This window comes from Equus caballus, chromosome 4 (genome assembly GCF_041296265.1).
Source record: "Equus caballus isolate H_3958 breed thoroughbred chromosome 4, TB-T2T, whole genome shotgun sequence".
In the NCBI taxonomy this organism is placed as follows: domain Eukaryota; kingdom Metazoa; phylum Chordata; class Mammalia; order Perissodactyla; family Equidae; genus Equus; species Equus caballus.
The window spans coordinates 97945872-97972360 of NC_091687.1; the positions used below are offsets into that span (position 1 = coordinate 97945872).

The 26489-nt window shown below is 45.2% G+C and overlaps 1 protein-coding gene across 7 annotated transcripts in view; it reads right to left on the minus strand.

The window, feature by feature from the left end:
* DENND2A (DENN domain containing 2A) overlaps positions 1-26489 on the minus strand; it is a 93252-nt gene that overhangs the window by 13217 nt on the left and 53546 nt on the right. For all 7 annotated transcript variants that reach the window (XM_023639824.2, XM_023639827.2, XM_070266005.1 and 4 more), the window contains 8 exons: positions 22730-22823; positions 22189-22239; positions 20858-21045; positions 16390-16499; positions 15331-15400; positions 14149-14226; positions 9571-9711; positions 7977-8125 (listed from right to left, as the gene is read on the minus strand). In XM_023639824.2, coding sequence (XP_023495592.1) covers positions 7977-8125; positions 9571-9711; positions 14149-14226; positions 15331-15400; positions 16390-16499; positions 20858-21045; positions 22189-22239; positions 22730-22823 — 881 coding nt within the window. The remainder of the gene's footprint in view (positions 1-7976; positions 8126-9570; positions 9712-14148; positions 14227-15330; positions 15401-16389; positions 16500-20857; positions 21046-22188; positions 22240-22729; positions 22824-26489) is intronic.

Genomic DNA, 26489 nt, shown 5'->3' on the forward strand with positions numbered 1-26489 from the left:
AAATATTTTGATTTTAGGGCTAATCTGTGTTCGTGTGTGGCCAGTCTACAAAGCTGATCTGCTCAAGTACACAACTTAGAAAACTAGAAGGATGTTAAAATATAAACAAGGATAGCTGTGTCTAGCACAGGTTTTTTCAGACTACAGTTTGCCGCCCATTAGTGGGTCCTGAAATGATTTTAGTGGGCTGTGATTAGCATTAAAAACAACAACAAAAAGAATAGAAAATCAGAGAGTGTGCTGCATTTTTTTCCAGTTGTGATAACTATCTGTGTGTATGTATGTGGTGTATGTATTGGGTCTGAATGTAATGTATTTCTCTTTGTGGACAGCAGTAAGAAGGGTTTGAAGCCAATGATTTGGACTAGTGAACTGAGGGGTGGAGGCAGGGAGAGAGCAATGGTTGCCTTGGAATTTTGATACGTTATGTTTTACTGGGATGTTGGCTTTCATTTCCAAGTGACTAGAGAGAGTCCCTTAAAAGAGACCCTAAGGAGGAATTCCCTGAAGGAAGCATTGTGTGTGAAACCCATCTCTTTTTACAGCACATTGGTTGTAAGCTCCTAAATATTACTTGGAGAAAGAAGTGGATCATGTGACGGTCTAGGTGGTAGAGCTGTCATCCACGGCCCACTTCAGCAGTCTTTGAAACTCTCACTCTAGCCAACTCACTAAAGGAGAATAAAAATGCAGTACTCATGTTTAAGAGTCCTTTTATATTTCAGAGTTGTGGTTTAAGTCCTTTTGATTCCAGGGAACTGAGAGAATCACAGAATTTTAGACCTGGAAGCAATCTTAGAGAGAGAGTTCATTTTCTCTTGAATTTTATAGCTAAAGAAACCTCTGACTTCAGGGTGGGGGCAGGGTGGGAGAGGATTCTGCAGACTGGAGGAGGTAAAAGAGGGACAGAGAGGAAGGGAGGCATGAAGAGGCACAGTAAGGACACTGCTTGTGTTTTTCTCATTCACTGCAATAGAAAAATAAGTCTGTTTTTTTCTCTCAATTCAAAGAAAAGGCCTCCTGCCCTTTTGCTTTCTTGTGGCCTCATCCTCAGAAGAAAGTATAATTGGTTACTTCCTTTTCTCTGCTGTTCCAGCATGGTGTGTCGTCCGGTTGAAGCCTCATGCCGCCTATGCAGTTTAGGGGAGGCCCCCAGGGCCCAGGGAGACCCTGGGTCAGCTGCAGTGAAGGTGAACCAACTGGATGAGGAAGGCAGTTGGAACAAGTTTTGAAATAAATGATAAGCAATGCCAGTGCTAGATACATAGGGCCGGTGAAGGAATGTTACAGAAAGAAGGATAAAACTCATTCATTTAACTGGAATGCAGTGAGCTGATGGACAATTGGATTCAATTTAGATGGGGATAAATGAGGACAACTCAACTAGGTAACCTGTTGGCCACGTAGGTAGGTGCTGCCGCTGTTGACTATTTTCCCTAACAAGTGGTTTTTGATTGTGCTTTAAGTAGTCTGACTGCAGTTGCAGCTAGAGCCAAATGTTTCCACACCTGGTTATCATTAACACCTCGTTAGCTGGTGCATATGGAGCTGCGGGTTGGGGGGCGGGGTGGCTCTGGAACAATATGACAACAGGGGGGCAGTAGTGAGGAGATTCTCATTCCTCTTGCTCGCTAGCCCACGTCAATATTCTAAAAAAGTGCTGCCTCTTGAAACACTAGAAGGAAAGTCAAATTCTGCAAGTAATGCACTTAGTGACAGCTGTTCCCAACAAATAAATGGTAGAGGAGAAAAGAAGGGATTATTTTGAGTGTAGCTTGAGTGTTTTTCTCAATGCCTCCTGCAAGTGCTAATGAAATTTTATACCCCACCTCATGAAGGCGGGAGGAGCCTTCCATGGCGGGTGCTGCGCACTGCTAGGACTGGTGGTCTCTTAGGAATATGCAAAGATCAGTCTATGGTTCTGGGGAGGCTAAGGATGACTCTTTAAGTACGCTTGTGGCACAGCCTTCCCGAGCATCTGCTGACTAGAGGAGTGGGAGTGTTCTGAAGGAAATCCTAGGAAGAGAGCCCTTACAGCTGGCTTGCATTACAGTGAGGGTGGAGGAAACAAATGCCACAGCCTGCAGCTGTGACCAATTTGTACAAAAGTAGGGGAGGGAGGAGAAAGCCCCAGGGGGAGGTTGGCTGGGCCACAGGGTTAAAGGTGGGCACAGGTGGGAAGGGTGAGGTCCCAGAGTGCTTTGCTATTTGGTGCTGGTTCCTGAAGGTTGAAGCATTAGTCCAAAGTTATCAGGATACACTTGGGAGTGCTCCAGTTCTCCTGGAGAAGATACATTGATTCTGGTTGCTACCAAGCCTCTGGGCCATATGTGGGGTTACAAAGCTCAGCAGCTTCCAACTCATCTAGGAACCAGTAAGAATTAGGCATAGAGCTTCCTGTAAGATGCTACCAGAAAAGTGAACACGTTTCCTGAGTTAGACAGACACTTCAGGAATCTGAAGGATGATCCTGTCAGCATCCTTTAGTATTCCAAGTAAAATGTCTCTCCTACTGTACATCATTCCCAGGAACATGAGTGAAAGGTATACTCTGGTCTGGTGCCTGGTGAGACCTACTAGGATGTGGCTATCACCACACAGTGGCTGCTGTATTTCCTTTACTGTACTTTCAAACTCCGAATTACTGTGTCACTAAGTTTAAACAGAACACAAGCTGGGCCTCAAGAAAATTGGGTCTGCTACTCCCTGTGCGACCTCAGGTAAAGCCCTTAACTTCTCTAGGCCTCAGATTCCTCATCTGTAAAATAAGGAAAGTGGACTAGATAATTTCTAATGTTTCTAGCTTTAGCATCTCTACAAACTATAAATCTATAAAAGAGAAAGCCAGGAGCTAGAAATAGCTGGAAATGGAAAAGAATGAAGGCTTGTCATCCGAAGGTAATTCCAGGGCTCATTAGTGGAGATAGGACAAAAGAGAAATGGTGACATCTCACTCTGAGAAACGAATAGATAAAAGTGTTTGAGGGGCCGCCTGGTGGCACAGCAGTGAAGTGCACACATTCCACTTTGGCGGCCCGGGGTTCGCTGGTTCGGATCCCAGGTGTGGACATGGCACTGCTTGGCAAGCCATGCTGTGGTAGGCGTCCCATATATAAAGTAGAGGAAGATGGGCACGATGTTAGCTCAGGGCCAGTCTTCCTCAGCAAAAAGAGGATTGGCAGCAGATGTTAGCTCAGGGCTAATCTTCCTCAAAAAAAAAAAAAAGTGAGAAGTTTTGGGCCCTTGCAGTAAGCCCCCCAAAAGATCACAATATGAAGCCAGCACAGCCTAGGAGGGATCTGACTCCAAGAGAACAACTGGAATAAGTTTCCAGCCCAAGATGCTTTAGTGATGGATTTGGAGTAGACGACAACAATCTGTGGCTACGCTATTCTCTAAATCTTGCTCCAAATGCTATCTTCTTGATGTTCATATGCAAAAATAGGTTATTAATACTTAATATTTAATCAGACTGATGCCATTGTGTTATTAAAACTGCATTTTTCATCGGACTTCGCTGAATTAAATGTATGTGTCTCTAAGATTCCGTCAGCCACTCTGAGGACCTCTGAAGTTGTGTTTTGGATGTCAGACCATCAAGATGGCAGCTACTCACACTTTCAGGTAGGCCCTGGGCAAAGCCATCTGCCTAGAGAGGGCATGCACACAAACCCAACCTGCCACTGAGATGGTAAACATTGTAACAGATTCCAGACAGGATACGGGACCTCCATTTCAGCTTACAGAAACTGATTAAAAATGAACCAAAAGAAGCACAGAAAAGGATGCAGGTGCACAGCTACATAGGAACTTATTTGTGTAGTTACACAAACGTCAAAACCAAGGTTCAAACTCCAGCATTTGTCAAGATTTGGCCATCTAATCCTATTTATCATTAGCCAGTAGTCTGTCATTCAGCTTATGGTCTTAACGCACTACAAAAAGATAAATAAATTTTTGAATATTAAAAACTTTGATCTAAAACTTTTGTATGAATTTGTTTATGTGCAGCTCTGACTTTATTATTAAGCCTGGTCTGTAGATTTAGCACAACTTTGGGAAATGAAATGAATAAACCAAAAAACAAAATGTTTATCATCAGGGAAATGAAAGGGGTATAGGGAAATATTTATTTGAGTTGTTATGACAACAGAACAAGCCATCACAACAACATTCTTTCTGTTCCATCTGTCAAACTTTGACTTGACAGAGTCTTAAGAAACACTCAATGTCCACCCTAAAGATGAAACAGAGCGAAAATGTTATTCTAAATCTGATAGATTTTTGGCTCAACTTAAAACCATTTTATAACTCATACAATATTTGCCACAACTCCCTGCTATTTCCTCTTGCAGTGGGCAGACTCACTAGCAATAAGCAAATAAATTGTGTGGTGGGGGGAGGGTGGACCCTTTGTTAAGCACAGGATGCCTGAGGAGATGAGTCCTGAGTCAGGAATGGGGGCGCTTAGCAGTTCTGGACCAGGATTGCTGGGAGGGCAGGCACCGAGGAGCACAGTCCCAGGAGGCCCAGAGCACTCTGGCCCACGGAGTCAGAGAAGTTCAGAGCCGGGGGTCACCCAGTTCCGCCTGCCTCACTGGGGGCCCGGCTGGAAGATGAAGCGAGGGAGAAAAGCACACACATCTTCGCTTCTTCAGGAGACAATTCTGACCTTGCGTTTGTGACTGCCAAACACGAAGGGGGTCTTAAAGGCACGTCTTTAAAAAGACTTTCCATAGCCAGACAGGGCCACGGACGCTGCCCTTCACCCCAGTGCAGCCCACTGCGGCCTGCTCCTCCTTCCCTCTCCTCTTTTCTGGAGCCAGGCTGCCTGCGTCAGAGTCCCAGCTCTCCCTCGAACTGCTTCTTTGAGCAAAGTGACTTCACCTCTGTGTGCTTTTTTGTTTCCTAATAATAGAACCTGTCTGATTGAGTTGTCAAGAGCCTGAAAGAATACAGGTCAAACCCATGGAGGAACCTGGCCCGGAGGCGACATTCCAGTGCTCCCTGCTCCTGCACCGTTGTTATTCTCATCAGGTTCCCTTACGCTGTTTCCTTCTTTTCCTGCCTCAGAGCTCCACAGGCCTTTATTTATTTTCCCACCTCTTCAGGTCTGCATGGAACTACTGTTGGGTGGAAAGATAATTTATTGGGCAAGAGAGAGAATACTTGGAGCCATTTGTTACAGGAAAAGAATGAGCTGCCTTTGGGGACAATGAGACATCAGAGCTCTAGAAAGTCAGAGCTACAAGAGGCCTGGGTGCAGACAGCCCTTGCCTCATACCTGAGGAGACCCGGGGCCAACAGCTAAGGATGTGCGGGCTTCCTGCCTACTCTGGGAAGGCCTCCTCTGTGTGATAGAGAGGGACATGCAAGTCTGAAAGGGTAAAGGCTCTAAAAACGTAATTAAGGTATTTCACTCACAGACGTACATGTGCCTGTGCGCGCATGCACACACAGTGAAATTACTGTAGCACAGCCTGGCTCGGGACCTAAGGAGAGCACCAAAGTTACCCACATTCCTGGTGCCTCTTCTGCCTACTAAAATCCCATCTCAGTGCCTCACATCTGGCCGATGCTGCAAAAGAAAACACCCAGGGAGCTCTATGAGTCCCACAGTGAGAACGACTCACAGCAGCCCCAGCTGGCATTTTACCCCTCTTGTGGGTGTTTGCTGTTTGGAAAGACTAAATCTCTAAGGGTGGAGTGCCAGGCACCATGGAAGGTGGGGTGAGGAGCGAAACTGCAAAGTCCCCTCAGTCAGACCACATGGGTGACAAAGCTGCCCCAGAGCAGAAGGAGGAGGGGGCAGGGCCATTCACAGGGCTGGGGCCCCATCAGTTTCCTTTGCCTCTCATTACAGCAGCTCTGGGGGAAGGGCTGCCCCAGCCTCCCACCTGTCAACCTAGAAATCTGTCCAGGGACAAGGTAGAGGTGGCCAAGTCCCCTCCTGGACATCTCTGTTGTAGGCACTTCCAGGTGTTCTGGCGCCCTGAGCCTCTGACACATCCCCTCTGCTGCCCTTCAGGGATGCGTTTGTCTTCAACAGGCTCCCCTCCCTTTCTGTTCCCACCTTCTCCTTCACTGTACTTTGATGAGATAAATAGACGATACTTTCTGTTCTCCTTCTCTGTGGGGTCGGATGGGGCACAGCCCCTGATTGGCTCACTTCTCTCCAGCCACACGCATCTCCTCAGACGTTTTCTCAGGCTGGACCCTCCCTGAGCCTCACAGCTTTAACCCAGAAGCAAGCTCCTCAGGGACTGTTTGCCCCTCTCTGCTCCTGGGGGCCCTAGGTTTCCTCGACCTGGCCTTCACTTCTCACCTAGGCCTTTCTGACGTGCATCATCTTCCCCTCCCCCAAAGTCAGGCCTGAGAATTGTACAGCATATGACGGTGGGGGGCGGGGGGCGGAGTGGGGCTCCCAGAGAACACAGACAGTTACTAGAGTGCTGATGAAATCCGAGCCTGGTCACTGAAGGATTATTACTCATCCTTAGCTTCCAGGGCCCCAGCCTTGAGAACTCTCTCCTCCAAATTCCCCAGTGCCCAGGGAGCTTGGAGAGCTGCCCAGCGCCCAGACCAGCTGCAGGCGAAGGGACAGGGCCTGCTTCCTGAGCTGACTGAAGTGCACGAGGAGCACAATAACTAAGACATGAAAAGTGAACGGCCAACTAAAAAACAGGGTGGGAGCAGGCTGGGAATGGCCAAGTGGCTGCTGGCCAGAGAGGAGCACCATCAAGGTGACCAGATGGGCTGCAGCCAGAGGAGAGGGCTGGGTTCCATTTCCTACCACGCCTCCTGATGAGCTCCACATTCATACATACTGTCCTTTCCACTCTTTCCCTTTTCTTCCGCCTCCCTTTTGTTTTCCAGAGTTGAGGTCATAGTCTTCTCCAAACCACAGTTCCTCGATTTTCATGTTTTTGGCATTTCTTCTTTCCAGTTGGCCTTCTCAGTTGGCCTCACTGCTTCTCCTGGTTGGCTGGCCCTTCTCGGGTCGGGCCCCACATCTCAGCTCTTCCTGGAGTTGCAGCCACCACTCACGCTTCTGTGCCCTCAGTTCCAAAGTGCAGGAGGCACTGATTCAGTATTTGGAAATGATGAAAATGCCAGGAATTCTTTTTTTTTTTTAAGTTCAGAATTAAGCCAAATCCCTATCTGTATCTCCGTCCAGATCTTCTCTGATTTGTGACCTGGGCTTTGCAAATCACTGAATGTGACCATGAGGATGTGGGTGGCAGTGTGTGTATGGGAGATTCTGTGTGATTGATTTTAATACTGAGAGGAAGGGATGCCTTCGGGATACGTCTGTGCCCTCTAGCATGGCCCCGCAGCCCTCCCGTGAACCGGCCTGTCCACCTCTGCCAGCTCCTGGCTTCCCACTCTGCTTTCCTTTCTTGCTTAGCCACAGTGAATGGCTTTCAAGTTCCTGAAGGTGACGCTCTCGGCCTCCCCTTCTCCTTGTCTTTGTACTGACAGCTCCTTTTGCCTGGAATGTGCTTCCTATTTGCTCTTTGTTTTAAGATCGGGGGGGAAAACCCCAAAAACCCTCAGGGGGTACTCACCTCCCCTTGGAATGAGCACTCCCCTCAGTTTCCAGAGCGCATTGCCTCTAGTAAGCCTTTACAACGTGGTACTGGGCAGTCAGTGGGGTTCCCCTCACTGGACTGAGAACTCTCTGAGGACAGCTCTGTCTTTACTCCTCTGTTCCCAGCACATGGTAGACTGCCCAGCACAAAGCAGAAGGAGTGAGAAGTAGGCCAAATACCAGGTAAGTAGTGCACAGAAGTGCAGGCTTACCTCGTTTCACATAACAGGTGTGGCTTACAAACCTCCAGTTTTAGTGGCCCACTGACTCACATCTTACCTCAGAGGAGCTTCCTCCACAATCCTAGGCAGTCACCTGCCTACGGACTCCAGACAGTCCAAGACTGTCCTTCAAACACCTGAGCAAAAGTAGCCAAGGTTGGTACCTGAGCTTGTCTGCAATGAAGATGACCCTCCTTTCCAGAAGCAGGGAGGCAAAAACACAGAGGAGGTGGCGCACGCTGAGAGAGGAGAAAAGAGACTCGAAGTCCACGTGTTCGAGCCGGGAGTCCAGTGGGCGGCACAGTTCAATGACCTGTGGGGAACAGGAGCAGCCATGAGGGGCCCGTCCTGCCTGGCCAGGCCTCTCACAGACATCGCAGGCCTGGGGCTCTGAGGTCCTCAGCAGGGGTGGCCCACTGGTAGGGGAAAAGGGAAAGAAAAAAAGGACTGGGGAAAAGAGATCCTGGGGAAGCGGTGGTAGGGACTCAGTCTCATGGCTGAGTGTGAGGACAGTTCAGATGGAGGTGGGGAGAGAGGGTGAAAGAATCAATGGCCCTTGGCCCCAAGTGGCCGGAGGCTCTCCTTGGCAATGACGTATCTGGACACCCTAAGGGAGTTCTATGACCATGAAAGTGTCCTATCCAGTACAGCCCCACAGGAAAGCATCTCTGTCTCACAAGGGAATATTCTTACTGCAACGGAATCACAGGCTCATGCAGGAGGACCAGCAGATCCCGGCAGCACTTGCAAGACTCACCTCCTCTAGAAGGCTTTTCTTAATGAACCCAACCCCATTCCAGTCCCTTCCTGATGATGTGTTTTCAGCTTTATGTTTAGTGTGCATATCTTCTCGTTCTGCACTTGTTGAAATGTTCCTAAATTCATCTCAAGTCACTACTCACATGCACATTTTTCTCTTTCAATAGCTGCCTCCTTCGCAGTGAGCCTCGAGTCTGGCTTTTACTCTCAGCACAGCACCTGCCCAGTGCTGCCCACACTGTGGGGCTAACAGTAACATCCCCATGGCCATGCCACCTGTGTCTGGCATGGGATGGCTTAGGATTCTCCAGCAACAGGGAGACTGCTCCTCTCCGTGCTGGGAAATTGGGTTGTTCCAGAATATCCCAGACCCATCCTCATCCCTCCCCTCTCTCCAGAGGTGACCTGCTTTTCCAAGGGCCTTTGGAACTAGAGACTCAAGGCTCAATGGGATCTGCCTTCTGAGGTCCAGAGAGTCACATGATGGGAATAGGAAGGTCGAAAACAAGCCCCTGCATCAAATCCCAGCCCAGCCAAGGAAAGGGACATGCTTCAAAGTCTAGGATGAAAACAAAGTAATACCTGAGCTTGTCTTCCCTGAAAAGAATCTGTTTTACACTATAAGGTTATAGAGGTGATGCAGACCAAAAACATAAACAGGTTCAAATACAATTTAGGAAGGTAATGAGCTAGTAAGACAAGCTAAATATCTTCAGTGTAGGTCCCTAACGTGCAACGCCAACATCACGTGAAGAAACACCACGCACTGCCATGGCATAGGTCTGGGGGTTGCTCCTTGGCCCAGAATCCTGAGCTGGATGGACTGGACTTAGAGTGGAATTTATGATGCTCTCATAAGATGAGTGATCTGGGCCAGCCTGAGGAGCAAGAGGACATCACTAAATGTGACAGCCCATTGCAAGCCAGTCCCTCGGACCATTGGGACTTGGCTGTCTGGGCCATCCCCACCTAGGACAGGATAGGAACCTGATGGCTTACCTCAGTTCCTGATCCTGGCAAGAAGTTCTTGACAATGATGGTTTTGCCCAGGGCTGGGAAAGGGGCTTCCATAACACTCCTCATGAGGGGCTGCACCAGGGCAGGAGAGATGCCTCGTCGTTTTTCCACCTCATCCAAGATCTGTGAGGATCAGAAAACTCTGAAGTCAGGTCACCAAGGGGTCACACCCTTCCAGATGAAGTGGGCCTGCCAGGATGATCGAAGAATTATGGGGAAGTCCTGCTGTCTTCATCAGGCCAAGCTTATAGTCTCTTTTGCCCTAAGTGTCATCACCCCATTCTCTCCTCTATGTATCCACTCTCTTTGCGATGGGACTTTGCAGTTTCTCCTACTAAAGGGTGAAGTATAGTTCCTTGCCCCCTTGACTTTGAAAACGGTCCTATTTGTCACATGGGTTTGGCCATGTACATTCTCCATGGGAGCAATACCACCTCCAATGGGGAAAAATTGCTTTTTGGGGTGTTGGTGAAAAAAATTTAGATATTATAATGGTTTGTAGCCTTCTAACGGGCCACAGTACATAAACAGATACACAGTGTATCCATGGATAACCATTAAGGCAGGGGGTAGCCATTAAGGAAATGCAAAGCAAAACCACAATGAGATACCACCTCACACCCATTATGAGGGCTATAATAAAAAAACAGATAACAGGTGTTGGTGAGGAAGTGGCGGAATTGGAGCCCTCATACACTGCAGGTGAGAATGTAAAATAGTGAAGCCCCTTTGGAAGACAGTCTGGCAGTTCCTCTAAAGGTTAAACAGAGTTACCATATGACTCTGCAATTCCATTCCTAGATATTCACCCAAGAGAAATGAAAACATATGTTCACACAAAAACTTGTACATTAATGTTCACAGCAGCATTATTCATAACAGCCAAAAAGTGGAAACAACCTAAATGTCCATCAACTGGTGAACTGATAAACAAAATGTGATATCCATATAATGGAATATTATTCAACCATAAAAAGGAATGAAATACTGACATATACTACAACATGGATGAACCTTGAAAATATTATGGTAAGTGAAAGAAGCCAGTGACAAAAGGCTATATATTATAAGATTCCACTTAGATGAAACAATCAAAATAGTCAAATCCATTGAGACAGAAAGCAGACTAGAGGTTGTCTAGGGTTGGGAAGTGACTCTTAATGGGTACAGTTTCTTGTTGGGGTGATGAAAATGTCCCAAAATTGTGGTAATGATTGCACAACTCTGTGAACATGCTAAAAGTCACTGAATTATATATTTTAAATGGGTGAATTGTATGGTATGTGAATTTCTCTCAATAAAATTCTTACTAAAAAAAAAATCCAAGGGACTGGCCTGATGGCGTAGTGATTAAGTTCCTGCACTCTGCTTCGGTGGCCCAGGGTTTGTGGGTTCGGATCCTGGCGTGGACCTACACACCAATCATCAAGCCATGCTGTGGTGGCATCCCACATACAAAATAGAGAAAGACTGGCAAAGATATTAGCTCAGGGACACTCCTCCTCAAGCAAAAAGAGGAAGATTGGCAACAGGTGTTAGTTCGGGGCCAATCTTCCTCACACACACAAACATATCCAAATGCAAGACCCTCCACAACCTAGTAATCAAAGAGCTTAAATAAAAATGCCATTTATAATAATAGCACATGTAGCTATAGAGCCCTTGAAATACGGCTAGTCTGAATTGAGATGTGTTGTAAGTATAAAATACTCAGCAGATTTCAAAATACAAAATTAAGAATGTAAAATATCAACCACTTTTCATATTTCAACATTATATGTTGATAATATTTTGCATGTATTGGGTTAAATAAAATTTATTATTAAAAAGATAGTATGGAAGGGGCTGGCCCCGTGGCCAAGTGGTTGGGTTTGCGTGCTCCGCTTTGGCGGCCCAGGGTTTCACCGGTTCAGATCGTGGGTGTGGACATGGCACTGCTCATCATGCTGTGCTGAGGGGACGTCCCACATAGCACAATCAGAGGGACCTACAACTAGAATATACAACTACATATTGGGGGGCTTTAGGGAGGAGAAGAAAAAAAGATTGGCAACAGATGTTAGCTCAGGTGCCAATCTTAAAATAAACCAAAGAGAGTATGGAAGGTGCTGAAAACATTAAACATAGAATTACCACATGTCCAGCAATTCCACTTCTGGGTATTTACCCAAAAGAATTGAAAGCAGGGGCTCAAACAGATATTTGTACACCCACGTTAAAAGTAGCATAATTCACAGTAGCCAAAAGGTAGAAACAAACCAAATGTCCATCAATGGATAAATGGATAAACAAAATGTAGTATATACATACAATGGAATATTATTCAGCCTTAAAAAGAAGGAAATTCTGACACAATCTACAGCATTGATAAACTTTGAGGAAATTATGATAAGTGAAGTAAGCCGGACACAAAAGGACAAATATTGTATGATTCCACCTACATGAGCTCCTAGAGTAGTCGAATTCATAGAGACAGAAAGAAGAATGGTGGCTGCCAGGGGCTGGGTGAGGAGGGGATAGGGAGTTAGTGTTGGATGGGTGCCGAGTTTCGGTTCTGTAGGTGGACGGTGGGGATGGTTGCACAACAGTGTGAATGAACATAATGCCACTGAACGGTACACTTAAAAATGGTAAATTTTATGCACATTTTAGCACAATAAAAAATAATATGACAAAAAGTTTAAAAGAATTTTATGAGGTCTGGGGAGGCAATTGAGGGGAAAAAGTCTGACAGGGCTGCTTAGGGGAGCAATAATGAAAAAAAGGTTGAGGAACACTGAGACAGAAGTGACAGTGTGCCAGTTCTAAGCCCAGGCCTTAGGAGGCCTGCCTTATGTGTGTCTGCTTGCCCTCTTGTGCCTGTGCCCTCGCCACAAGAAGGGCACACATGGGCCAGCTCACTGTCTAAGGAGGATGACACAGATGTGGACGAGCCCCAGCCGTGCAGCCTAAAGCAGAGATCAGCCAGCCTAGATCAGCCAACCTCAGCCTGCCTGCAGCACATAAATGGGCCCAGCCGAGACGAGGAGAGTTGAACCCCACCTGACCTGCTCGTCTTTGAGAGTAAATGATTGCCGCTTTAAGCCACTGTGGCTTGTTACACAGCATTATTGCGGCCATATTTAATGATACACCCTTCTTCAGAGATTCTGAGAGCTGTTCTTACTAAAGGACAAGTTGCCATTTTAGTCATCCTGTCCCACACCTGGAAACAGCTTGAATCCTAAGGATCAGTTAGCTAAGCTCCGTTTCTGGTTCTCTCCTGAGTATTTGCTGTGTGGTCTTTGGCAAGTCAGCATGCTACACTCCTAAAATATCCCCAGCCACACAACTTGCAGGAAATCACAGGACTGTGCACCACACAAGTAAGTCAGCATGTTTACTTGCTCTGTGTGCCCTGTCCATGACATAGCAAAGAAGCTTCTGAACTCCGAAGCCGCCACTGGATGCTGGGCTAACTCACACGGGCTGTTTTACTTCTAGCTTCCATAAGCATTCTCACAACGACACGGCCACCTTTAAACAAACTTGTGTGAAAGACTGGCATGAGCAGCAAGGCACACCTGTGCTAGAGCTTGTAAATGACCACCTTTAATGTAGAACGGTTACCACCTCAGGTGGAGTGGATGTAAGACTGTGTCTCAGATTACGTTGATACCGTTAATTATTTCAAACAGACTTGCGTAGAAGTTACAAGTTCTACCACGGCAAGAGGTCACTCTCCATCAGTATAGTTCAGGCTTCCTCTGAGTTCAGGTGAAGGGTGGGCAGGAGGCAGGCTTTTGTTTCAGAATGCTTTTAGGAAGTGCTGCTTTACATCCACGGACACTAGATGTAGGATGTCAGTTCTCCAAAAGAAAGCTAGACTGAAATAGACGCTCAAGAAGGATTTAAAATAAATTTGTGGATACTCATGTCTGGTTAATATAGGAAACAAATATTGGATTATACCTAATTTTTGAGATTAGCATCATGTAGGATAGTAGTTATCTCCTATACACCAATCCAAAATACTGGGGTGGATGGGCCAATTCAATATGGCAATTCCTATGTCTTAATGTACTGGCTCATTTTCCCAAAAAGAGGGCCAAATTATATTAAGATTTTGATAGACTTAGAGCACTATTATAATAATAAATCTCACATAAGCACACAACATATACACACACAGAACATACAGATACATAGATACACATCCATCCATCCATCATAGTGGCCTTTTTTGTTCAACAAAAGCTAGTATGACAAAAAAAAGCTTAGAGGAAGGAAAATAAAACATATGGAACATTCTGGGAAGATCCTCTTCCCCTCCCATCCTCGACTACAATTACTTTGACTCCCTCCTCTTCCCCAGCTTCTGGGCCCTGCCTTTCATCAGCTCTTCTTTCCTATCCCAATGATAAGAGAAGAGAGGAGGTGATGAGCGGAGGAGGAGGAAGTGGGAAGGAAAAGAGGTAGAGAATAAGATTATAAAAGTGCCCAGAGTTGGAGTGTTTGCTGGGTCCTCCTGGGCCCTGCCTTCCCTTCCCTTCCTCCGTTCTCTGAGGCCCAAGTCCTCACCTTGGAAAAGAGGCTGAAACATCCCAGGCGGCTCACAATGCAGTAAACTTCAGGGAGACGCTTTCCTTTGCCACCAGGCTTTTGGAGTGAAACACAAGGAAATCAGGAGTGTTACCAACCTCAGGGAAGGATAGAACCCAAATGCTTTGGAGTGCCTACTGGGTGCCTGCTGTGTCCACATACCAGATCTTTGGACAACCCAATGAGGTAAGAAGTTACCAATACTCCATCTTATAGGTGGAAGGCACTCCTGGCCATGTGGTATGTATTTTTTTATTTTCCTGAAAGAACCAAATCAAGGGTGTTGCGTACACAGTAGGTGCTCAATATGGCCTATGGACCATAAGTAAGGAGGCCTAACTTGTTTACCCAAATCACTGTAGTTCCTTCTAAGGAGTTACCACATAATTCCAGATGAGAAATCATTTCTGAAAATCCTTTTTGGAAACTGAATTTAAGCTAATTTTCAAAACAAAAAAGAAAATCAATCTCAATTCTTAAACTCTAAAGTAATTTTATCAACAAAAATTAGGCCACTTAACTTTTTCAATTATTATCCATACTTTTTATTCACTAATTCAACAAATATTTATTGAACACCTATATGTGCCATGCATTATTCTTGACTCTAAACTATATTAACCTATTTCTAAGACTAAAACACATTCTCAGAGAAAATGATTTGCCATGACTGCAAATGTTCAAAAGAATGGGCCTCAAAAAGACAAGTTCTAAAATGTCTTGTCACGGTCATTTTATTGGAATAAGTTTCTGACTTTTAAAGGTGATTGTTCTGAAGGAGACACTTGAATTACTTGCATCAGGAACAATAAAACTATCCTTCTTCTGCCCTGAGCAACTATTATGAACGTTCTCTCTAAGCTATTAAAAAGCCTGTTTAGGGTAGTTTATTAGAAAGGACATTTGGCCTAAGGAGAGCAAAGTCTTTTATTTGGCAGGGAAAACAATGGAGAAAGTATTTTCTTTCCAAAGGAGACAGAGATATCGTTCCCATCTACCAGTAAGACTCAGGAGGGCCCCCCAATCCTCCATGTTTTAACTACCCTGATGACCTGCCACACCTCCTGTCCCTTCCCTCATGGTACGTGGTGAACAAAACCTTAGGACGCCAGTGCTGGCTCTGCACGGCGCTTGTGCTGACTGAGAGCACAATGTACTAACCAGCAGTCTTCGGCAGTAACCGAACCTTCTGCTCCCGTCTTCTCCAGTTAAGACAAATGAGAATGTTTCACTGTGGTTGGGAAAACAAAAGTGCATTACAAAGCAAAACAAAATGAAGGACACATTGTGGTGAGCAATCAGGAGACATTCTGGAGGAGGCTGTCGAACACGGCTGCTCCCTGTCCTGCTTGTCCGTCTCTGTGCTGGGACTCTGGTGGCCTAGAGCTTCAGAGTCTATGTCAGGGAGAGGGAGATCTGAAGTGTCACTGTGTCCCGAGAGGAAAGGGGAATTTTTTTTCATCCTGAGTTCTCATATAAGTCTGTCACCTGAGCCATCCCATTGCACAAAACAGCAGTCATTCATTGGGCATCTATTGTGGCTGCTGCTTTCACTGAGCTTGAGGGTGAGGTGGCTGATCTAGGGATGTGACTCAGTGAGGGAGCAGTCGAAGAGTGGGACAGTTCTGTACCCCTCTCAGAACTGTCCCTGGTACGGCTCTCCAGGGAAACAGTCTGTTCAGAGCCACCTTGAGGCTTAGACTATCCTTAAAGACTGCTGGGCCAACTTCAAGGAACACAGTGTCCCTCAAACACTTAGGAGTTGCAGCCTACTGAGTGTGGTCAATTGCTGAAACATCTGATAAGAAAAATGTTGGTTTCTAACAAAAAGGGTTAAAGCAGAAATGTAAACTTTCTCTACTCCGAGTAAGCGCTGGATGGGCTATTGAAGAAATGTGTCAGGAGCACTGGACAAGGATGGGTGACGGGCAATATTTCCCTGATTTTTCCTAGACCTAGAATTACCTTATTGCCCTTCATGATGGCTTATGAAACAGATATGTTTTCAGACTGAGTGGGAGGCCTTGGAATCTGCCTACTTAGCAAGGTGATTCTTATCTTCAGGGAAGTTTTAAAAACACTGGTAGGAGAAATCTCCAGGCTCAGATCCATCAGGATTGCTTAACAGTAAGATTGACTTAAAGGGTCTGCCATCTATGACCCCCTCTCTAGTTCTCGTCTTAGTCTTTAGGGGTAGGAAGGGGAGATACCAGCACATACCTGGTAAACTGCTGGACAGGAGTCCAATCCTTGGCATCGGGGAAACAGAACTGGGGGATAGCCTTCAGCTGGTCCTCAGCCTCTCTCATGAACTTGAAAGACCTTTCCAACTGCAGGGAGAAGGGCAAGAGAAGGCTGGAGAATAAACCTCTGCATAGAAGAGTGAGGCAGATGCTTGGTAAGACCCCAACTCCCATCTTCCCACAGTCGTGACCACCACCTTGACCTTCTCTCATGGGAGGGGGCTGCCGCTCAGTCTGCTGGGGCCTTTTTTTCCCCAGGCAGTTCCAACCATAGTCTTGTGGGGTAAGACAGGAGAAAAAAATAACGTGCTTTAGAGAAATGTTCTCTACATTTAACATTCTGGAATATAAGTATTTTCTTTCTTTCCTCTTTTTTTTTTTGAGGAAGATTAGCCTTGAGCTACCATCTGCCGCCAATCCTCCTCTTTTTGCTGAGGAACATTGGCCCTGAGCTAACATCCGTGTCCATCTTCCTCTACTTTATATGTGGGACGCCTGCCACAGTATGGTTGACAAGCAGTGCGTAGGTCCGCACCTGGGATCTGAACCGGCAAACCCTGGGCCGCTGAAGCGGAATGTGTGAACTTAACTACTGTGCCACTGGGCTGGCCCAGAATATGAGTATTTTAATCAAATAAGGAAATATGGTCATGGCAATCCCTTCCAAATAGGAAACTCATGAATCTGCAAGGCAGACACTCAAATTCAGTCTTCCAACCTCTGGGTCCAGGCAAGGCTGCCTCTCCTTGATCCAGGCAAAGATATTTTACAACACTTCTTAGCGAATACATCCAGTTAAATTATATTATACAGTGAAATTCAACTCATTTCAGAGTCCTTGAATGTCAGAACTAGAAGAAAACCAGACATCAGCCAGCCTGACATTCTTATTTTAGAGATAAGGAAATAAGCCCTGAGAAGTTAAGCAATTTGCCCATGATCACAAAACTAGTATGGAATCTAGCTAGAAATAAAAATGATCTTAATCTCTAGTCTGCCTGTTTTTCTGTCTCTGATTTATCTGACACATCCGAGACTGAATGAATATCATCTTACTTAAAAACAGAGCAAATTAATAAAGTCTGATTTAGAGATTTAGAAAATAAGCCAAGAGTTTGCTTATTTTGTTTATGAACAGGAACCTGTGCTTTCAAAAAGCACTCCATTCTGGGGATCTGTTGCACATCAATATGCAAGTAGTTGACAATACTGTACGGCATACCTGGAAATGTTGGGATGGTGAATTTTAGGTTATATGTGTTTTTGCCACAATTAAAAAAAAGGTACTCTAGATATAAGTTTGTGAAACAAAAAAAGCAATAGTTTATAATTAGCATAGTTTGCTTATAAATTGGTACTTCTAAAGTGTTGGGAAAAATTGTTGGCTTTTTTTTGTTGATAGGTTTCTTGATAGGTTTAAGTTTGTTAAATTTCCTATATAAACAGTTAAGGAAAAATAAATTATGCTAAAGCAACTTTTAGTAATTTAAATATCAGATACCTGAAGCAAGTGGAATCTGAATTTCTGAAGTTAGGAAATCGTAATGTCTAATCTAACTTCTTTCTGTAATATTTTCCACCAATTTCTTATTTTGTTTCTCAAAGCTTGCCACTGACCTCCACTTTAAACCAGCCTGGCAGACAGTTTCCGAAGTTTGCAGGCCAGCAGTATCATCAACCGCTTCAGAGAGGATCTTCAAGCCTTCCCAAGGCCACCAAATATCAGAGACAGGAGGTCTCCAAAGACAGTGTCCAAATGAATAAAGCCCCGTGCTGATTGTTTTCAACTTTAAAACTCACTTCCAGTATGATTCCCTTTAGGCTAGATCAAATTTAATTAAAGCTGCCAGTAATATTAATGGTTGAGACAACTATCAATGAATGAAACATGGTCACCATTTATAGACTCAAAGCCAGTCATTCATCGTCCTTTAGTTTTTCTTCTTCGGAATAAATGGTCATTATTTCTTTTCTGTATAACGGTTCTCTCTTCCATCCATGACCCAGAAGATTCCAACTGATCCTGGAACAGTTTTTGAGTTGATAATTCGCTAGCTCAGACTGTTGCCAAAGCACTAATTTTTGACTACCCTTGGAGAGCCTCACAGAGAAGCAAATACCAGCTGGGCATAGTTGTTGGAAGAAGTCATTAATCACCACCGAGTGAGGGACCCCCAACTATAAAGAATACCAAAGGAAGGACTAATGACAGCTTTCCACAGTGGAAACAGCCTTAGAGAACTAAAGAGCAGGCCTTGTAGGAAAGTGAGTTCCAGCACTTTTCAGCATCGCCCCGTTATCATTTGGATGCACCACCCTCAGATCACATGCATGATAAACACAATATGTGTGTACACACACATGCCTACACACAGTCATCAGCATATGACTTATCAAGCCACATGTGCACATACATGCATGCACGAAGCAGCACATAGAAATCTCTTACCAATACAACCAATCATAGATGGCTGGAAAGTACCCTAGTCTCCATGAACTGCCATAAAGAGAACTGTGCGACAGCAAACATTTTAATGGAACATGGCAGGCATGATCTTGTGTGTGAATATGGAGTATAAACCTTGACTAAGGTGAATGTAGGAGTGGGAGATAAAACTCATGAAAAAGAGAAAGGAGGAGGAAAAAAGGTCTTCTGACAGACAGAGTGAGTGAAGGCAAGGAGATATAAAATAGCCTGGTATGCAAAACCACATACACAGAATGATCACCATAGTATTAAAAATATGTGTCTAAAGAAACACTGGCAGCAAGATACATTTCCAACAGAAGAGTGGTTAAATAGATAGGGTATATCCACATAAGGGAGCATCGTGTAATTTAAAAAATGGTGTTTTAGAATTTGTATTAAATATGTTTATAAATAATGATAGGTTTACAAAACATGATACAAAAATTATACAATGTACAATCCCAGTTTTGTAAGAAAATTATGCTATGAGAAAAGAAAACACAACAAAATGCTAACAGTGATGATCTCTGTATAGTGGGATTTATAGACCTTTTTCTTTATATATTTCTGGATTAGTCCCCTTTTCAACAGTGACAATGCAAATTTCTACTCAAACAAAGTTTTAATGTAGATGTCTAGGAGCCTGGAGATTCTAGGCTGGAAACTACAAACATTCAATAGATAAGGTGATTCATTAATTCATGAATTAATGCCTTTATTTCTGGAACACTGATTAAGTATTGCCATGTGTGCCACTGTGCGAGGCCCTTAGGGGAGTAAACAGGATACTAGGTCAGTCCTTTGCGCCTTGGTGCACGCTCTGTGTGGTTCTCAACTAAACGGGGGCACATCCACAGCACTGGCGTTTTCAGGGGATCAGCCCCAGAGGTCAGCAGGAGGAAGGTGAATACACGCCAGTTTGGAGGGCTGCTGCTACGGTTTACTTCACTTATGTACAGTTGCCACCCTAAACTCCAAGGACAGGACTTGATTGCTGTGCTAGACCACTGTGGGCAGAATGGAAGGAAGGCTGGCCCAGGAAAGGAGCGGACAGCTGAGACCTAGGCCTTAGTACATGCTGGGTTTATGCCTCAGTGGTGGCAGCAAAGGGAGGCTCTGAGAGGACCAGAACATGAGCTCCCCCCTCTCTTCCCACCTCTGAGCATCCTCATTGTATGAACTGAAGGAAGAGTGTCACGTTCTACCTTGTGAGTCATTATATGCTTACCTTATGCCCTCCTGTCAGAGTGTAAGCTCCCTGAGGACAGGAAACACATCTTGCTCAACTTTGTAATCCCCAAGGACCAAGAAGAAAACAGCTTGAATGTAATAGGATCTCAGTAAATTCTGGTTGAACTGAATTAGAATGTGGTGAAACATCTTTAATATTGATGTCAAAGCCTGAGAATAATTTACATACTATTGGCCATGCCATTTTAGGCTTTATTGAATGCCATTTCATTTTAGCTGCCATGATTTAATATATGGTAAGCCAAATCCACATAGCCAAGAACCATGTTAGAATAGAATAGGATTCTCATGCACGCACACATACACCGTACAGTGCATGTACAGATGTTTAGCATGGACACAAACATGACACCCCTTAGGCAGAGCTGTGTGGCTTGACAGGAAAGAGGTTTCTAGGATAGGCTGGGAAGAGATGTGGCTGGATAAGGAGACTCGGAGGACGAAGAGGATGGTACGGTCAGCATAGTGACTGACCACAGGAAATGAGTAAGTATTTTTGTCCATACTTTGAGTCCTTGAATCTCACTTCCTGGGACCTCCCAAATTCTCCAGCAGCAGTGTTTTCCATTTGATATACCCTAATTAGGACCCATTTTTGAGATTCTAGCCACTAAGCTTTCCTCAGACTCCCACACCTCCCTGAAACCACGAGCTCCACCAAGATTTTGGCAAGAATGCCGTAGTAGTCCCCTGGTAGGCTGCAGAGGCCTGGCCCGCCCTGTACCTTCAGAGGGAACTGCTGGGTGAGTTCTGGCACATACGCAGCCCCGGCCTGCTTCTTGTGCAATGACACGACCACAAAGTACTCGAAGAGCTGCCTCTCCTGGTACTCGATGAGCTCCCGGTCTAGTGACGGGTATCTTGGAGCCTGCTTCAGGCGTGACTTCACATTGACCAGGCGTTGGCTATGAGCTGGAGACAGAGAGAGCGAGTCTGAAAATGACTCACTTTCCAATGTGGAATTGCACAGAACTACAACAGGCTGTGTAATTCTCAGCTCAAGTACTTTTTCTAATCCTAAAAAAGTGTCCCACATTTAACATATTAATACAAAACTCTTTATTTGGGATCCTTGCCAAAGTTCTGTGAGGAGCAACATTTGACAGGCTGCTAGGCTAATTGGGGTGCAGGAGCCTGGAATGTGGGGCGTCTGCTCCTCCATGAATTTGCTGTCTGGACCTGGGGCAGTGGCTCAAGAAGTCCTTACCTTCTTCTGTCAGATGGGGAGGGGACACTGATTCCTTCCTTCACTCATTTCCTTCATCTTTCAGTTTGTGGGATGTGAAAAAATCCAGACCTAAAGAGCTTTTGGAGCTGGGAGCTTTGTAAACACCCCACGTGACTCAGCTGGCAGTGACCTAACTCTGGAACTCCCAGGGACCTTCTCTCCTGCCACCATTTGATGCAATGGACGTGGACTTGCTTCATTCTAGAGGCCGCTGGGGAGAAGTGAGGCATTAGAGGTGAACGAGGCAGGGCCAGTGAGGGTGGGTGTCCCATCACGGGATCCCCATCCCGGAGTCTGAGAGATTGTGCGAAACTCACTACAGCCTAGACCTACATCACCAAGTTTAGAGCCACAAGGACCAATTATTTCAGCAACTTCTTTTGACAGATGAGGAACTAGGGGCCCTGAAATCTTAAGGGATTTCCTCCAGATCATATAGCAATTTTAATAGGAATGGGCAAGAGCCCCAGGTCTCAGGAGTCCCTGGCCAGCAGTGATGTACCTTACATAGGTAAGGAAAACACCTATGACATAACTGGAGGACATGGGAACAGGGGTGTGCTGCAGGGTAGCCACTCTGGGTCTCCAGGTGGAGCGCTAGGCTTGGTGAACGACCAGGCCCATTCTGGTCATGCTCAGGACTGTCGTTCCTGAGACAGCCGCACACCGCCCCCAACACCGGTCCCCATCCCCTCAGACATCCACGCCTTGCCTAACAAGCTTGCCCAAGGAGGCTTCTGTCTCGTCCATTACACTAAGCAGGAAGGGCCATCCTTGTAGCTTCCTAGTCACCTGCATGCACCCTGCACAGCAACTGCTCTTCTCACCTTTCAGCTTCTCCTCGGTGTCACTGTCAGATTCACTGTTCTCATCTGTCACTAGACCAAAAAAAAAAAAAATGTTGCAAATGTGAGTTCGAATGCAGGAAACTTTTTCCATGCGGTAACACAAATCAAAGATTTCTAGTTCAGAGGGGGTGTTTTCTTTTTGTCTATTTAAAAAAAAATGGACAAACCATGTCATTTGTCCAACTAAATGTATTTCCAAATTAATTTGGTTCTAGTTCAGATGGTACCTATATTAAAAATTACAGCAAAAGATACTGGCCCCTTTTATGCATGCTGAGCAAAGGAGATTGTGCCCATGGTGAGGTCAGCGCATGCAGCACTGGACTGACTTGATGGATGGACAGGGAAAGAGGCCCAGAAGACATGCCACCAGGCTGGGCTCTGGGCTCTTCAACTGGCCCGAGGACAGTGGGAGACATTTAAAGCACCAACTTGTTGTCCTCCTTAGTGAGCCGACTCCGAACAACAGGAAGCCACTTGCAGGAAGAATGTGTTTTCAGATTCTTGTGGGGGGTCCTACCTTTTCCTGAGTTGCTCTCTGTTGACTGGGACAGCCTCTTCACCCGCTTCTTTCCTCTCCGTGCCTCATAAACGGCATTGATTCGCAATACAAGCTGCCAGATACCAGAAGACAAGCCAGTGTTAGCAGCCTCCTCCCCACGTGCAGCTGGGATTCCTCCGCTGCCCGTTTGCTGCTAGGATGATGGAGGGCCAGGGAAACAGGGCTGGAGGAGACATCTCCCACCAGCCTACCGGTGTCTTTCAATCACTCTTTTCTGTCAGATGGGAACATGGCTGTCAAGAACACTAAAGGAGGCTGCCAGCCTCACTGATGTGTGGGCGGGTGTTGTCTAAATATGCTAACACATCCAGCTGAGACACAGAGGGAGAAGATTTCATTGGCTAATGGTGCGATGGCTGCTCTCGTGTGATACAGCGATGTCCCTGTGGTTTGGGAAGGAGCTTTTGCTCCCAAAACAAAAGAAAAGAGAGACACCAAAAAAAAAAAAAAAAAAATGTTCCCAGGCAGAGCCCCTTCCATGGGAACCATGCCAAGGAACGTCTGAGAAGCCCCGAGTGGGAAGGGAGCAGGGATTACGGTGGATCTTGAGTCCTAGCTGGAGACTGCATGGAGTGGTGCCATGTACCCGACACGCTGCCCTTTCCACAGAGGAGCACTCACTCCAGACTTGCTGGGGCCTTTCACGACCTCTCCTCGTGCCAAGTCAACAGACACCACTACTCAGAGGCACATTTTCCAGCTGACTATGGCAGAACAGTCTGGTGATGGAAGCCCTGGGTTACTTCCCACCAGGATTCACAGCACCCCCTGCAACTGTCAAAGGTGGGAGCTTCCTGGGTTCCACCAAGTTGGGAGAAAGGCAAGTCTACCCATGCACAGTTGAGGCAAACTAGCGATTTTAAAGGGGAACTGTGTTTTTAAGCTGACTTGAAAAGTTTTACGTTATTTTATGCATTGGGAAGAACAGAAGAAGGGATGTGCTACGGTAAACTGGATGGTAGGTACCCAGGTGGGTGCAGTGGACAAGGTGTTGCCAATCCCCATCTCTGCCCTCCACTCCTCTGATCCCCTCCCCAACATAGCTCACTAGCTCCTCTTCACAAGCTGGAGCACTGGCCCGCCCAGAGAGGAGGGTAGCTTATTCTCAAGGTCTCCTTGTGGTGGGCCTGGGCCCTGTCCCTCTGGCTCTGCAGACTGTTACTGACACTGCCCTGCCGTATCTCGGACACCTGCGCACTCTGGCTCCTAATGGGCGGCCCGGCCCTGGCTGTGCCTGCTCTCTTTGTGAACTCCCCATCTCTAACCATGAATCTAACCTGAACGAGGTCTCTGCTTTCACCACCAAATCCCTGCCATGTGGCATTTATATTTGCTCTTACAAACCCCCCTTTTCCTTCAGAGCTCACGTCCCTGAACCGGCCTTCTCGTCTTTTTGCATGTGTTCTAACCATTGGGATATTAATGCTAACCCCATTTCCCCTGGAAGAAGACACCATATAAATGAGTTGCTAGTATTCACAACAGCCAAGATGTGGAAACAACCCAAATGTCCATCAATGGATGAACGGATAAACAAAATGTGATACATATATATAATGGAATACTATTCAGCCTTAAAAAGGAAGGAAATCCTGTCATATGCTCCAACATAGATGAACCTTGAGGACATTATATGAAGTGAGATAAGCCAGTCCCCAAAAAACAAATACTGTATGATTCCATTTATGGGAGGTACCTAGAATACGCAAATTCATAGAGATGGAAAGTGAAACGGTGGTTGCCAGGGGCTGGGGTAGAGGAAATGGGGAGTTAGTGTTTAACGGGTGCACAGTTTCAGCTGGGGAGATGAAAAAGTTCTGGAGATGGATGATGGTGATGGTTGTGCAACAATGTGAATCTACTTAATGCCACTGAATCGCACACTTAAAAATGGTTGACATGGTAAATTAGATGTGTATTTTACCACAATTTAAAAAACATAAATAAACAAATGAGTTCCTAGGTCAAAGTGCTTTTTGGGGAGAAAGAAATCTTTAAACTCATTCAAAATCTCCCCCCAAAATATCTAAAAATAACTAGAAAGAAGACAGTTACCATAGTTAACATCCTTCTGTTTATTCAACTACAATGAACACTAGACTGTGAGCTTCGGGGGCAGGGATTTTTGTCACTTTTGTTTACTGCTGTAACAGTACCCGTACGGGATAGAACAGTGCCTGGCACACAGGAGGTACTCAATAAATATTTGTTGGTTGTGAATTTGTTGAATGAATACTAAGCATCTCCTATGTGCAAGGGATTTTGCTAGAAGCCGTGGGGGATAAGAAGACAGATGGACATGGCACTCCTTCTCAGGGCATTTACAAGCTAACAGGGAGGGCCAAGAAGCATTTGTAACTATCACACAAGACCATTCATGAGCGCTATGTGAGTAGCAGCGAGAATGTGACAGAGAAGGGTTTTCTCACTTTAAATCAGGTTATGGAATATGTGGGAAGCCATATATACTTCAGCCAATAAATCTTCGTTCCTTTTTATTTAAAAAAATTTTCCCCAGAGAGAAAAACTTTAAACATGCTTTCACATAATTGTACTTTAACAGGAAATAAGTTTTGTTCTTTTAAAAGTGTTCTGTACTAGACGCATTGGCCTTTTTAGAAACTTATTTTTAAGTTGAAAAAAATATTTTTAACTATAAGCTCATTTGGAAGATAGTCTGTTTCAAGCATGGGGACTATCATTAATAATATTGTATTGCATATTTGAAAATTGATAAGAGAATAAATCTTAAAAGTTCTCATCACAAGAAAAATTTTTGTAACTAAGTATGGTGACGGATGCTAACTAGAGTAATTGTGGTGATCATTTCGCAATATACACAAATATCGAATCATTATGTGTATACCTGAAACTAATATACTGTATGCCAATTAAACCTCAATTTAGAATGAAAAGAAAGATAGTCTGTTTCAGACAAAGAATCATCTGGTATCTAATTCCGCCTGTGGTGTTGCTGAAGAAAAGCAATGGATTTCACACAGACCTGCTAAAGCGCGCTGAGAAAGGCAGGAAGCGAGACAGCGCAGCAGCCGCTTCCCACTATAAAAGATGTCTCAGTGTTTCATGAACCCTGAGGACAGCACACTGCTGGTGATTAACAGCTCTGCTTCAGTTGCCAGATTAGTGAAAGTACACAGTTGCTAGAAAAACACAGAGAAGGGCTGTCTTGTCCTTTCTCCTCTCCCCCACTGGGACCCTGACTCCTCTCAGAGCTGAAGCAGGGAGAGAGCAAGGGAAACATCCACATGGCCAGAAGGGACACTTACAGTAGAGGCAGCTTAAGGAAAACCAGGCAACCCATTGTCTGACGAGCTGTGATTAGACCATTAAATCCTCCTTGCTAGATAAAAACACACAAGCAAGGTTTGGATAGCAAATGGTTTGGGGTTCCAGAACATAAAGTCATGAAGGTACCCAGTAAAGAAGCTTTGACTTCAAGTAAAGGATTCAGAGCATTTTGAAAGAAAGAAACACAGTACTCAAGAGTGGGGATAAACCAGGGTTAAGATTAAGGAACAAGTGACAAAACTGAGGATTAATGAGACTAATGGTAATTAGTGATTTGCTTTCTTTTCAAACATTTCTTTAAAGAATTGTGTATTTTATCTTTATGATTAAAGTTTTAATAAGATTTTGTTGTTGTTGTAAAAGTGACAGATAAAACATGCTGATTTTTCTCTTGGTTTGGTTATGCCTG